At 41.4% G+C, this 15,344-nt stretch overlaps 1 protein-coding gene across 2 annotated transcripts in view; it reads left to right on the top strand.

Annotated features, from left to right (window-relative positions):
- The window catches only part of itga9 (integrin, alpha 9), a 45,868-nt gene that overhangs the window by 2,478 nt on the left and 28,046 nt on the right, over positions 1-15,344 (top strand). For both annotated transcript variants that reach the window (XM_018693017.2, XM_018693018.2), the window contains 13 exons: positions 691-797; positions 3,082-3,205; positions 4,446-4,513; positions 6,874-7,003; positions 7,092-7,177; positions 7,272-7,334; positions 7,815-7,952; positions 8,425-8,530; positions 10,559-10,653; positions 11,033-11,123; positions 11,445-11,490; positions 11,599-11,753; positions 13,213-13,373. In XM_018693017.2, the coding sequence (XP_018548533.1) occupies positions 691-797; positions 3,082-3,205; positions 4,446-4,513; positions 6,874-7,003; positions 7,092-7,177; positions 7,272-7,334; positions 7,815-7,952; positions 8,425-8,530; positions 10,559-10,653; positions 11,033-11,123; positions 11,445-11,490; positions 11,599-11,753; positions 13,213-13,373 (1,370 nt within the window). The remainder of the gene's footprint in view (positions 1-690; positions 798-3,081; positions 3,206-4,445; positions 4,514-6,873; positions 7,004-7,091; positions 7,178-7,271; positions 7,335-7,814; positions 7,953-8,424; positions 8,531-10,558; positions 10,654-11,032; positions 11,124-11,444; positions 11,491-11,598; positions 11,754-13,212; positions 13,374-15,344) is intronic.

The raw sequence follows: 15,344 nt of genomic DNA, 5'->3' as shown, positions 1-15,344 counted from the left end.
TCTCCTAATTATGTACATTTATGTTCATGCACTGTTACTAGATGCATCTGTATGATTTCTGATGAATATACTAATATTGGCATTATTTGCAAGTCTGTATTTTTAGTAAACACTTCTCAGTTTTATGTGAAACTTCACAGTATGTCACCATTCTGTAGATTACAACACTGCACATTTGCATACACTGTAGTTGTTTTGATGTTTGATTTCCTATTTCTTTTTTCCCGTTTCCTGTTATTTTATGATAAAAAGATAACAGTGTAAGAATAGATGTATAGGGTATAGTATATATATTGTCAAGGGATCAGTTAGCTGACAGAAAGAAAATGAATCAATAATCTGCAGCTGTGTTGATAATCAATTAGTTATTCAAGTAATTTTTCAAGCGTGTTCTACATTCATGTTAAAAAGAAATATCAGCCAGCTATCAGACTTGTTTAAGTCTCAGAAATCAGCCTTGATGTTTACTTCAAAAATCCATAGTCATAGAGCTGGACTAAACTACAGTGATTTTTTTCTTTTAAGTATCTGTCAAATGTGTAAACACCACTTGCAGATTCAGCAGAAATAAATAATAAAAGCCAGAACTCAAAAAAGCTGACAACGGCTGACAAGTAACAAGTTGCTTGCTCCAAGACATCCTCCGTCCTGATGACTCAACGTCTGCAAACTGCTCTCATTGTCTTTCAGGAAACAAGCCGAGAGAGTCGTGTGGGAAGACGTGCCAAGGGGACAGGGCTGATGAGTGGATGGGGGTCAGCCTGGCCCGCCAGGACCGAGCCAATGGCAAAATACTGGTGAGTTCAGGGCCACAGCGCCGCGGTCACTTCACCAAATTGTTTAATGCAAACCATGTATGCTCCTAAAAACAGACCTGATTATACCAACATCACTGTTACAAATGTCTTACCATGAACCGCACTGTTAAACCACATCTGGTCTCAACATAACAACCCTCCTTTAGCATAAAGGCCCCTCCTTCCATTCTCTGTCACTGCTCTGCTCACAAGCTTTGAGTGGTACAACTAAAAACTGAATTTCTGCAGTGATTTTGAATAATCTTTTTGCATAATTCAAAGCTGGAGTCACAACCTAAGTCAGACAGATTTGGAAGCTGCTGTATGGTTACATAATACTATGAAACATTTACCTCGTGTTTGCAGCTGGAAGAGGCAGTGGAACAGGGTTTGTCAAAAGTAGATTGTTGTTTATAAAAAAAATAAAATGAGAGCAGGATTTAGAAAATCAGAAGACTAACTAGTGGTGCTAATCCCAGAGGTGCTTGGCTGGGTGTTTGCATAGAGATCATAGGGCAGCTGGCAGAGTTTGTTTAGGCTTCAGCCGCTCTGCGGTGGTCCCGTCCAAGGGCAGCCTTTCATTAAATGTTAACCCCGGTCTCCTGTGGTGGGTAGTGAGGGAACCAGAAGCCTTCCAAGACCGTTTGAAGGCGACTGGTGGACTGGGATACTTTTGAAACATTCATGGCAGGTGTGAATGTGCTTGAATACCTGTTGCTGATTGACCCTCTCCACTGGGAGTCAGAAAAATCACAAGAATTCCTCTCTCCGAGGACGTCCAGATGACTGTTTGGCCTGTTCAGCCTCTATTCGTTTCAATATGTTTGTCTTTGGTCCATTTTTTATACCTCAGTGGAATGTTTTGGCGTGATTTTCAAACCATTAGTCTTGGCTTTGCTTATCAGTCAGTCTGTCAAAATCTGAAGACTTCTTGGAGTTGTCAGTCTTGGGAATTTGCGTGTTGTATAACAACAAGCTTTTACCTCCACACTCTTTGGCTGTCCAGAGAGGGTTATGATAAAAGAAAGGTGGTGACTTTCCAGAGCCACGTGTTGCTGTGCCTTTTTTCTTTTCTTTTTCATCTGAGTGGACTCACGTTTCTGTGCAACAGGAGAGAAACGGCTGCTTGGCAGATGTGTGCAATGGTGATTTCATCGGCGCTTTCAGTGGAGGCCTTGTTTGTGACCAGCGAACTCTTTAACATGACAACAGCACCATACTCCAGCCATAAAAGCCTCCTTTGCTGCTTCAACAGAACTTGTCAGCTGCTGCAAGCGCTCCTTTTGCTATGTTTATGTCAGCTGATTGATTTTTTTTTTTCTTTAAAGAATCTGCTTCTGCTCAAGAGGGAGAGTTCATGCTGGTATTGCTACTACTGTTGGCCAGGCTGTCCTTTGTTTCTCAACATAGCATCTTGCTTCCAGACAATTGATCTGATGTTCTAGATGCACCCACAATCTGCTTAACTCTTACATTCATTTAGATTGGTTGTGTGTGTGTGTGTGTGTGTACACATGGGAGGGAGACTGGGGGGGGGGTTAAACAGTGAGGGGGGAAATTATGTGAACTTTGTCTGCACAGAGGCATCCAAAACTGTCCCCAGAGCCACAGGAGCTCTACCACCATCCCTCAGGGTACTAAATTATTACCACATTTACACATACTGTATGTATGTGGTCTGACTTGTGCAGAGTTTTCCTCCAAATCTAGCTGGTATTATCCTGTTTGCTTGCTGCTCTGTGGAATGTTTTATTTTGAAAAACCCAGCAGCAAGATATTGTTTTGAGAACTACTCACTGTCAGTTTAAGAAATGTACTCCCTGTTTCAGCAGCAGCACATTAAAGTCAGAATTTGTTCTCTTTCCGATCTTTTAATCCACTTTTTTTTCTGCTGTCTGAACTTTTGGCTTCTCCAGTTGCCTGTGAGGCCTAGAGGAGCTGTTTTGAAATGAAAACTTTTAAAACACACATGTTAATGTGATGATTTTCTTGCTGCACATTAAATGCTGCCTGGGAAAAAAACATATCTCAAGCTGCAGTTGAGATATTCACACCACAGACCATGGCTGTTATGGTCATGGGTTATGGATGGGCTTTAATTCCCCCTCTCATTGACGATCATTTGACAGCCACAGAGACGCACTGACTCCAGCCCAGCGAGGAAGGGGCTTAAACAATCAACGTGGTTCGAGGAACGCCTGCCGTCTGCGCAGTCTGTAATGTTTGTGTTTACGGAACGAGCATGTGTCTGAATTTGTTTTTCGCTTCTGCTTTTCTCTCGCAGGCTTGTGCTCACCGCTGGAAAAACGTCTACTACGACTCAGAACATATCCTCCCACATGGATACTGCTCTATCATTCCTCCAACTCTTCAGGGCAGGACGAAACCGCTCATCCCCTGTTATGAAGGTACAAATTTAATACAGATTTTCCTTCATTTTAACCAATATTAACTTCTCACATTGGGCAGAAATAGACAATAGAGGTCTGGTTAGTTTATTCTAGTGACTTCCAACCCTTTTGAATCATAACCCCTTAAAGTCTAGCAAAGACACAGGTCATGTACTTCATTTGGACATTAGAGTTTATGACAGTTCATCCAAACACATGGCAAGCCTCAGCTGTGCTTCAGGTTTAGCGCAAATTAGCAAATATTAGCACAATAACATGACGAGGTCCTGTTTATTTCTTATCCCTTAAGTCATCTTGTGACCCCACAGTTTTATCCTGGGACCCCATTAGAGGTCCAGACCCCCCAGTCTGAGAACCACTGGTTTAGTCTGTTTATCCTCCTCCATGGTTACATTTTATCACAGCACGTGATCTCAGCAGTCAGCACAGTAAGCGTGAAGCCTCACATCTGCTTCTCACTTCTGATTGGTGTTTTGGCACTGAGGAAGAGTAGCACGAGGGCCATGAAGTGCAATCTTTCATCCCCAGACTAATACAAGCACTCTGGCGAGAGTCGGCTCCTACTACTGAAGGACAAACAGTTTCTAAAGCCAAATACATGTGCATTTGTTGAGTGGGTGCGATTATGGCAACTTTTTTAAAGCACAGATTTTGGCTTGATTTCCCAGAAATCAGGTGTTTCTAAGAAAAGATTTACTCGCAAAGTAGAGAAATCAGATTTTGTTATGATTGTAGTAAATCAGATCCATTTGTGCTGCAGGTTGTTTTCCTTTGTGCGCACTCTGCAACACTAAAATCAAGTTCCATTTGAAAAATAATGTTCTGAATAACATTGTAAGCTGACTCATGCAAATGTGTTCTTCATATGTTTTGATATGTGACTCAGAGGTATTTATCAAAGGCTTTTTTACACCTTAATTGCGCTCCCAGGTCAGGATTTCACTTCCTTCCGTAACTCTTGTTGCCAACAGTTGTAGAGAAGCCAGACAGACTTTGCATGGGATGATATTTACAGCAAATCCAAGCTCAATATTTTTGTAACCTGAGAGCACTGTGATCGAACCCCCCCTTCCTTCCCTCCCCAAGTAAGAGGTCCTCTCAGTCTGCTTTCTGCCCCCAGATTCCTCTTGGATGGGACTGGGACTTTGACTAGCTCCATATGGAATGCAGGAAAAACTCCAGTAAATGCTGGCTCAAGCACACAGTGAAATAATTTGTGGTTTGTTTTTTCTTACAGACTATAAGCAGAAGTATGGGGAAGAGCACGGCTCGTGCCAAGCCGGGATAGCAGGAGTTTTTACAGAGGTCAGTAACACTGCTTGTTCATCTTCTTAATCCATGTAATACTCTCTTTCTGTTGTTTGCTGTTATCCAAACTCTGCAGTCTGGACACTCATGAATCACTTTTCAAACATAATAACAATTACCATTCTTTGCATTTCCATGTTACATATTAATAGAAAATATTAGTCATTCTCATGTTCCTTACTGTCTTTTTTCTTATCCAGGGACTCATTTTCTCAATTGAAAGTATGATCACAGTTAACACTACCACATGCCTAATGTTTCCAAGAACCTTTTTTCTTCACTCTTTGTTGATTTTTACTCTGGTATTCTGAGGATAGTTAGCAGAGACATTATATATGGAGCTGAGGGGGATTTTTTTTCTCCCACGTTGTTTAAGATGTCAAATGATGTGGAAAATCTGAATTCTACAGTCATACTATATATGCAGTACGTGTTAGCAAACGCTCTGGTGACTAAGTGCTGATAGCTGCTAGCTTATGTTTCCACAGGCAGATTCTGTAGGAAAGGCTACTGCGGCCTCGCTCGACCTCTGGTGTGGTTCCACTAGATAAAGTTCTTGAGAAAAAAAGACGTATATATAACATATATTCAGTATAGATTCACTACTGTTTCACATATGGCACCATCCTTAAAGTGCACAACCACCTTTTTGTATCTTCAAAACACCTTTGGATCTCCCACATGTTTGTCTGTGAGTAGTCTAGAAAGATGAAGCCAGTGCAGTGAGCAGCGGTGGTGAGAGGAAGGTCAAACATATTTAACTTCTAAAAGCATTTTTGTGGAAATATAGTGTGACAGGAAGAAATGTGCATATGAGAAATAAATTAAGATTTGAAAAATGTATATTTGATCAGTTTAGACGTTTTGCTTTCTGTACATTAGCAATATAATTCTTTCCTGATGTTGCCTGTGAGCAGCATGTTCTGCAAAGGTCCTTTTCAAGTCTCAAATTACAGCTATGCTTAATTTGGGACATACAGTAAAGTACAGTAGGCTGAAAGTGACTTAAAGTGTGTCCTCGGAGCACAGCTGTGCCCTCAGGCTGGAACCACTTTCATTGGTGAGAAAGAGTATGATGGGTATGAGTATGAATTTTATGTAATTAGTGAATTTTTGTTTGTTTTGTTTTTCTAATTTTACCTATCCTCAATAATATGATTATTTTGGCTTTTAAGATGGTGCTTATCTCTTTACAGTTAATTATTTTCTTTAACAAAGACACATGCAAGATAGAATCAGCAGTGCAGAAAGGTCACGCACATGGCTTTGCTTTTAAACATGATTTCCTTTTCATTGATGCTAAAATGGGATCTTTTCACATGATCTCCCTGCTAATTTGCTGAACATTAACGACAAATTCTTTGACGTGTGTTTCTACACAGCGTCATGTGTGTTTCAACAGTGTCAAAGAGCCTTTGAAAGTCTTGTCCACGGTTGTTTTGATCACTCAGGCATAGAGCAGAGTAACACGTCATGTTACAGGGATTAGTTTCATTATTTTACTACATAAACCCCAATGCTATGCAGGTGTGGAACTATGTGAGATTGTTGCTGTGTGTGAGAGGGTTCAGTCGACATGTGAAAGCTGTAAATAACACTGAAGAGAAGACTTCTGACCTCAGAAAAGAAAAGATTCTGATAATGCTGAGCTCCACAATGAACCTACTGTTTTAAAACCAAAGAGAAATCATCAAACCCACTCTTTTCACAAGCTGAGAACACCGCTGTTGATCTGTTAAAACACTTAAACGACCCCCCTTGAAAGAATGTGAGGAATTCAGGAAGAAGATGTCCAACTGTTAAACCTTATCCTTGTCTGAACCGTGGTCCATACGCCTGGTGGCGCCCAGATGTTTGACACCACAGCACAGGGACTGTATACTGCTGAGTAAGGTCCTTACTGTGTTGTTCACTTTGTTTGTATGAAGCAAGAGCTCTCAGTGGTGGCCACACAGGCTCCAGTGTAACTGAAGCATCGGGTAATGAGCAAGAACACAACACCTTTTATTGGCTCTGTGTAGTCGAAACAGAGCATCTTAATTGTCATGCTCTGGCTCTGTTAACTGTTAGCTGTGGACCATCACAACAAAAAAACTGTGAACAACTCATTTTACAGCTGTCAATTTTGCTCTGAATTCCTCATCACATCAAAGCTTCATCTGGCATGCCATCTGGCTATGTGGTTAAGAGGAGCAGATAGCACAAACCATTCTGTGGCCACTGGTTAACCAGACGTTCACCCAGCAGCGTCTTTCTTTTTTTTTCTTTCCTCTCTTCAGCAGGCTACTGCAGTGCAGACAAAGGTGAGTCAAAGCCAGAATTATCTGAGTGAATGTGTTTTTTTTTTTAATTCTCAGGAGTTGGTGGTCATGGGGGCACCGGGGTCATACTACTGGACTGGGACGATCAAGGTGTATAATCTGACCTCTGACTCTTTCTACAGCCCCAACAAAGAAGACGTGGACTCCCATAGATACAGCTACCTTGGTAAGAGTCTGTTAATGAGTTAATTTGTGTCAAATGTCAAATACATCAGTGCAAAGAAGCTGTAGTTAATTATTGTCTGTGTCTCCAGGCTATGCTGTGACTGCAGGACACTTCTCCTCTCCTAATGTAATAGACATAGCTGCAGGGGCACCTCAGCACAGCGGCAGTGGAAAAGTAGGGACTTCATTTTTTGTCTTATTTCCAGCTGTTGAACTGAAGTCCTCTTCTGTTGCTTGCTACAACAATTTTTGTTTTTCTCCCTGCACAGGTTTACATTTTCAAAATCGATGGTGTGTCTTTGGTGAAGAGTTTTCAAGCCTCAGGGAAAATGGTATGAGCTCGGATGCGGTCTCATATTGTTCTCTGATAGTTCTGTTTTTAATCATTATACAGCACATATTTTGCATTGAGGTTATTGTTATATTATACTCTTTCATCAGAAACAGTACAACACTACTTTTTAACTTAATTTAATCTGCCTCAGGGTTCATGTAGTTGACTCTGAAGATACGTTGCAGACGCGCTACTCTAATTGCTTTGTTGTCAGAGTTGCTCTGTTTATGTCTGCTTTAAGTGTTTAGACAGTAACAGCGATTTAAAGAAGGAACACACTTTCCAGAAACCAGAGCCAGGGAGGTAGCTAATGCTTTTCATTCAGAGTAAACAAAACAAAGTCAGGGTAGTTTTAAGACATAAGCTGTGTAATATTACTATGGATATAAAAGGGAAATAAATCCAGAGTGTATGTCAATTGTATGAACTGAAGTGTCTGTGATCTGACCCATTGCTCTGTGGCTCGGCTTGGTTCCAGATGGGCTCTTACTTTGGCTCCTCATTGTGTGCAGTTGATCTGAACCAGGACGGCCTGTCAGACCTGCTGGTGGGGGCACCCATGCACAGCCAGCTCCGGGATGAGGGCCAGGTGTCTGTGTACCTCAGCAAGGGCAATGTGAGTGGGATCTGTGGGTCAGAGGGAACATGATACTGTAACTCAGAGTTTTATTTACTACAGTCTCTCTCTCTCTTTGCCCTACACATGACGTTTATGTGCTGTTATTTTTGTCTGCACTGTCGATTTTTAGCTTTGCTCATATTTGATTTACTTCTGACCATATTTATTATCGTGTTACCAGAATAAAACAGTGGAACATTGTGTGATTCAGCAGGTGAGATTATTTAACAGACCAAGACTAGAGCTTCTGTTTATACTTTTTATATCTATGAGTTATAGCGAGGAAACTGACTGTCTGTTTGGTTGTTAAATTAGTTTGATAAAAGCCAACGAACTGCAGCTGTGACCAGATAATTTTATCAGTGCAAAGCTGCCGTAATTTCACTGAAGCAGTGAACTGTAGGACCTTTCTTCTTTCATTTGCCAGCTCTGTATATAAACTGCTTTCTTGTCTGCTTCTGTATTTTAGGGGGTGATGGAGGAGGCCGGTGTTTTGACTGGAGACAGTGCTTTCAATGCACACTTTGGAGAATGCATTACTGCAATTGGAGACCTAGATGACGATGGTTATCAAGGTCAGTAGAGTGTTACATTAGAAATTGCCTGCTTGACTTTATAAACATGTTTTTATACTCTGTGCAGAGAGAATAGTCTCCACTCAATGTCCACTTGCTTTTTTTTGGTCTACATCAGCAGATGAAGTTCGCTCATTTGTTGCTGCACATTAAAGACTTCTTGTCTATGTTTCTATAAGCTTTATTACAAATAAATTATGCTATATATTATTACAAGTATTTCATATGTTATTATGTTTTAACAGAAGCAGTACAATCCTGGCTATTGTTTACACATTTTGCATTTTACCAATTGGAATATGGAGAAATTGAGATTCCAAACCTGTGGGTTGGAGCTCCTTCACTGGGTCACAACATAAATCTTCGATTGATGGGATAAGACAGAAAGAAAAACAAAGTTCTGTTATTTTTTTTATAATTTAGTTTTTGTTATGTGGTAAATTTTGCATGGTTTTTCTTTCGCTCCTTGAAGGAACCGCTGACAACTGATCTGAAACCTGTGTAAAGAAGTAACAAATGACAGAAAGGAGAATAACTCACAGAACCACATAAAGGAATTTAACACATTTCAGTCCATTATACACAAATCACTTGTACATTAGTGCTGACCTTTTTTCCAACCATGCCACAGGTTTGTAGTTTGATCTCCTTTTAACTTAGCGGAAAGACTGTTTTGAAAAATCTTCTGCAAAACAGACCGAAACAAATTAATATCATTTAACATATTAATTTCAACTTAAGTCTCAGATGCCAGAGTGTCCTTAAATGCACCAAGAGGGAATGATTTCAAAACAGGCCCTACATGCAGAACAACTGGTATTGTCTCTAAGTATCTCTGGGCATGTAAACTCCTTTTAGCCACTGGGAGAGGTCAGAGCAAAGCTGGGGGTGGTGCTTTATATGTACAAGTCTCGTAATGGCCCTCCAGTGGTCTATGAATCTATAATCCAGGCAATGGCAACTGCTTTGTAACAGTATTCAGTGCTATTGTCCCATGCAACAAACCCATTTCCTCTGTCATCTGGCAAGTAATAAAGTTACACAGTTTATATTCTTCACATCAGCCCACAAGCAAATGTTGGCTGGGAGAGTTGCTCAGTAGGTGTAGCAAAGCCCCGTCATTTACACAGACATTTTGTTTCGATTACCCTGCGGCGAGGAGGATCTGTAGAAAATATTGCCCTCTCTCGCCCTTGTGGGCACAGATTCATCCAGTCGCAAACCAAATTATCTTCACACACAGACGTACATTGACGCTGTCTGTTTCCCTGGCGGCTCGACTTGGCGTCCGTATTACACTTGAGGCTCGAAACTGCTGCCCGGTTTCATCTCTGTGTGAGATACGCCTTGTGCCTTGCAGCCTGGCACAGTGTGTGTGTGTGTGTGTGTGTGTGTGTGCGCGGAGAAAGATGGCAGCTGGGAAGTATAACTCATCTTGTAACTCGTCACTGTCGGAGTGTCGAAAGAGCCAGAGATTGCTCGCTGACTGACAATATTATTTACAACTTAACTGCTACCATTTAATTTGAAAGAACTACTGTAGAAATCAGAATACACATTTGGTTTCACTAAGAACAAAAGACTTGTATAATTCTATTTCTACATAATGAGTTAATTATTGTGTGAAATTTACTTGAAAAAAACTGTAGTTCTTTCACCATATCTGCTGGTATGCTGCACCACATGGCATGGAGGTGTTTTGGTTTATAAAAAGAAAGTTTATATATGGACTTTGTGTGGAAGTAGCATAAGGAGACGTTGTTTCAGTGCTTTCGCCAGGACTTTATAGTCTTGTTTCCACTTTCTCAGAGGTCGCACAAGTTTTTATGGCCACTAACAACACTTAATTGTCTATTAAGAGTCTTACTGTAACAGCTTGTTCCCCAGGCACTGGCCCAGCTGAAAGTAAACGGGGGGTTAATGAAAGCTTTTGTACACATTCACAAACACACACGCTCATTTATGTACTCATTTGTTTCTGTTCTAACTTTTCAAAGAATCTTTTTTTTGTCCTATTTGTGTCTTCAGATGTAGCCATAGGAGCACCTAAAGAGGATGACTACGGAGGAGCTGTTTATATCTACCATGGAGATGCTACAGGAATTATCAACAAATACTCTATGGTAAGACGACATGCCGATACCATAAAGATGTTTGTTTTTTAATGGTAAGAAAAGGAAGATCGTATTGTGATTTTTCTTTTGTCTCAGTAAAACCAAACTTGTCTGTTTTTACACTTGCTTTTTTACAGATGAAACAAACAAGATATAACTAAATTTAGAAGTGTATTTGTGAGTTCTGGAGATAGCCAGGCTAGCTGTTTCCCGCTGTTTACAGTTTTAATGCCAAGCTAAGCTACCAAATGTGTTACTTACTGCAAGTCTGTAAAAGCAAAGATCTTTTGTCTGTGAAAAGCAAACACAGAGCAGAAACACGTTACACAATGTGCTCTTTTCCACATCGGCTCACATGTTATTTGAAGGCTGGTATCATCTGTTACAGAAACTGTCTGGGCGCAGTATAAATCCTGGTCTGCAGATGTTTGGCCAGTCGATCTCTGGCAACGTGGACATGGATGGCAATGGTTACGCAGGTACAGTCATACCAGACTGGATGAGCACTCAGGAACATGGAATAAAAACACAACAAATGGAAAAGGATGGGATTATTAAATATTTGGTTTTGCCCCCTCATGGTTTTCATTCATTCTCCTGTTGTAGCAGAGTTTCAGACTCGTGATAGAGGCATCTTGTTTACTGCATTCCACAGCTGACATTCAGACTTAGCCAGCATGACAGTTTAAAAGACCTCTGTGCATTGTTTTGGATTTGCAGGTGTAATGAGTGCTGTCAGCAGATGTTGCATTAATATGACATCTTCTTTATGGCTTTTTAAACCAATGTTTTCGTTGCAGATGTCACTATTGGAGCTTTCATGGCAGATAGCGTGGTGCTGCTGAGGTGAGTAAATCTCTGTGACACAGCAGTGTTTTTTTTTTCTTCCTCTGACTCGATTTGATGACCGATCTCTCCCACACTGTGTTCCCCCGTCGGCTGATATGGTTTTAGGTCCCGGCCTGTCATTACGGTGGATGTCTCCATCTTCCTGCCTGTCTCCATCAACATCACTGTGCCACAGTGCCACGAGGGCAACCAGAACCAAAACTGCTTCAACGTCACAGTCTGCATGCGCTTCCGGGGTAGACAGCTGCCTGGACAGATAGGTGAGGACAAATCCTGGCAAGAAAAACCTCCCAGAAGTTCTCAGTCCACTCTTAACCACCTGTGACTGATATGACTGGCACAGATCTCACTGCTCTCACCCACTGAAACAAAAACGGATTGCCACAGAACAAAAGATTTGAAAGTAATCAAAACCCAAGCAGATTTATTATATATTATGAGGAAGTGAATTTCATAACCCTTGAACTTTTAATGGTCATTTTAAATGAGGAAAATTTGTAAGCATGCAGTTCTCCCCATGTTTGGAGACAGTCAGTGTGGTTAGCCTTTGGCCTGCGACTGACTGTCAGTCCTTATGGCCGATGGTTTACCCTTCAGCCTTTGCTAACTGGCTCTTGGGTGCGGTGCCTGTTGAGCACTGAGGTGCAGTCCTGTTCCAGTGTTTGGGTGTGGTCATTCGTAGCCCCCCTAGGGGAGCAGGAGCCCTGTCGTTACATAATAACTACGTCCTGGCTCGCAGGAATAAAGCTTCTCTGTTTAGCCGTCTGGCGAACATTATGGAAAGTGCAGCACCATGTGTTTGGTGACTCCCATAATGAAACCTTCCTTTGCCTCCTCTGGAGTGAGCTCATGGCGTTCCCTCTGTTGGACGGAGGAAACAGTAGGCTTTGGTCCGACTGGGGTGTGTTTGCCACCCCTCCCACTGTTTTACCAGTATGACACCCTCTTGAAGCAATTACTACAGACTGAGGCTGATTCATTCAGAGGAATGGATTTTAAATGGCCGGAGGCCCATATATGGTTTTCTCGGAAACATTGGTAATATTTGACTTCATGCTTATGATTTCTCAAGTCAAAATATATTTGAAGTGTTTCAACATCACTCGAGCCAGGGCTGGAACCAGCAGGAATGTTGTTATTGAAATGTTTTCTCTCACAGCAAAACTAGTTCTGCCCCACCAGCTGGAAAATTAATTTCCTTTTTTTGTTAATCCTTGTCTGCTCACCTTAAGCTACAGAAATATCTGCACAAAGAGCTTGTTTTCATGTGTAAGTCCAGTTTGTCAGTATTCATTTCAGCATAAGCTAACATTAATAAAATAGCTTATTCTACAGTGTCTTGCATCTAGATGAAATTGAGCTTCATGATTGTTTGAAGCCAGTGCTGAGTCAGTGTTCATCACAGTAGCAAATCTATGGGCAAATAACATTAAATCCACTGAAATTAGTACTGTTTTTTAATGCAACATAGAACAAAAGGTTCTTGTTAAATGAAAATAATATCAGATGATTTGACCAAGAAATGTCAAACATGTTCCCATCTTCCCTCTGACTCACATTAATTTAACTGCAGTGAGAGATAATTTATTTTTTCCCATGTTTTGATGGCACCCACCAGAAAACCAAACCCTGCATACTCCAAGTGTTTCCCAAGATAATCTTTGCTGAATGAACCATCAGTCGATGTTCTGTGTTAACACTGTTTCTGTCTCTTCTCAGAGTTGCTGTATAACTTGACAGCTGATGTGGACAAGCGACAGAAGAGCCAACCTTCCCGGATTTACTTCATTCAGAGCGGATCTCAGATCAGCCAGATGAGCCAGCAGTTCAGTCTGGAAATCAACAGGGAGGAGTGCCAGCGATACACGGCCTACGTTAAGGTAAGTGTGGACCATCTGGCCTCACTGCTTGTGGTGTTTGTGTTGGGTTGTCCATGTGTTGCTCATATCCTCAGCTGATCTCTCAGTTGCTTTTCCCATGGCCTTGAGCGCTCTCAGCCTGCAGTGTTGATTTGTGATATGAGTTATTTTCTTACATGGTTTGTTTTCCTTCTTCATTAATGTAGTTTTTGGTTAGAGGATCTGAGTCTGTAGTGACGTATCCAGCTAATGTGTTTAGACAGATCAAACTAAGAGAAAAATGTAAATGTCAAGATAAAGGAAGGACCATCACATATCTCATAATGATGCAAGAGCACTGGCTGCTGTAGCTGGAGGCTAGGGATCAACAGGCATCTGCTGGGAAGCTATTTGTGTCACCCTGCTGGGTTAGGTTAAAGGTAACAGTCAGGCGCTTGATGGTTCATGAAACCATGCTGCTCAAGTGTGCGTCTGCAGAAACTGACAGAAACAGGAAACAGAGTCTCCTTTGTCATAGCATAGTCCCTCTATTGTGTTCCTCTGTGATTTAGTTGCGAAGCCACAGAGAGGGTCCTCGTCCTGAGGGCACCATCCATGTTTCACCTCTTCTAATATAGAGGCCCTTTGCAGGCCTGTAAATTTCACTGGTGTTCTTAACTGTGCTCTCCAGGCACTTTCACCGTGGGAGGCTGAGCTACTGTCTGAGGGGGGCTGTCATTACTGCGCCTGCCTCTCTTCCTTCAACCATTCAGACTATAATGAGTATATATATCACAGAGCAGCTGTAGCAGTGAGCTTCCATATTCTCCACAACACACACATCACAGATATCAAGGTTTATTCAGTGAAGTCTGGCCTGTCTTTATCCAGGCCCTTCAATAAAACTGGATAGTTTTGCACATGCACATTTTGGATTTAATTTTCACTTCTCTTTGCCTAAGTTTAACACAGAGAACATTAACAGGAAAGTAAGTCATTTAAAGTTGTGTTTCTGCCCAAATAAATCTGACATTTCAACACTTGGGTTTGTGGGTGGGCGAGTGAATTATCACTCAGTTGTAGCTTGTAGCTGCCACATATCTGTGGCATCTCTCTAGCTGTGAGGTAAACACGCTTGTGCTTTAAGTGCCATTCATCAGGCCAGATGTTAAGTTCAGGGATCAGCTGTATTTTGCAGCTCTGTTGGTTGGTTTAGGTGCTAATGTAGCTGGATAAAATTACACTTCATTGTTGTTAAAGGAAGTTAGATACAAAGATCGATACCGTTTTTCTGTCTCTCCTGTTCATGATGAAACTGGAGCCAGGAGGTGGTTAGCTTAGCTTAGCACGAACACTGGAAAAGGGGAATAGCTAGCCTGACTATATCCACCTCTGCATCCACCTCTCCACTGTTTTACATTTCATTTTCTGTACAGATTAAGTAAACAAGATATAATATGTCAATTATTGACCTTTTGAGGTTTTGGACCAAGCTTGTTGTCTCCCTGTGTTTCTAGTCTTTATGCTAAGCTAACTGTCTCCTGAATCCAGCCTGAGAGAAACTAGCTTGTCTCCTAACAAGAAAGCAAATGAGCAAACGTTTCTCCCAAAATGATGAACTACTCCTTTAATACTCAGTACATATTTCAGTTTACAGATGCCAAATGTATTTTGCAGTGACTTCATGCAGATAACATTACATCTTCCGTCTGTAGGAGTATTTGGGCTGGCTTGACTGAGGTGTGAAGTGCAGCGTGGTTGTCACTGCAGCTGTGTGGATTATTATTTTTTCACTATATGTATCCACAAATTCCACCTGCTCACCAGCAAAAACCAAAAATGAGATTCTCAGAGCTACCAAATGCTGAAACGCCACACAGGATAGTGAAGGTGTGGTGCCCAAATTACACCCTTACCAGACTGTTTACAGGCAGAATGACTTGTATATGTAAGAAAAGTAAGAGGGACAGAGATTACGACCTAGCATGATAACTGTCTGCTATGGTCATCACA

Source organism: Lates calcarifer, linkage group LG16_LG22, assembly GCF_001640805.2.
Source record: "Lates calcarifer isolate ASB-BC8 linkage group LG16_LG22, TLL_Latcal_v3, whole genome shotgun sequence".
Classification (NCBI taxonomy): domain Eukaryota; kingdom Metazoa; phylum Chordata; class Actinopteri; family Centropomidae; genus Lates; species Lates calcarifer.
This window is presented reverse-complemented; position numbering and strand designations above follow the sequence as displayed.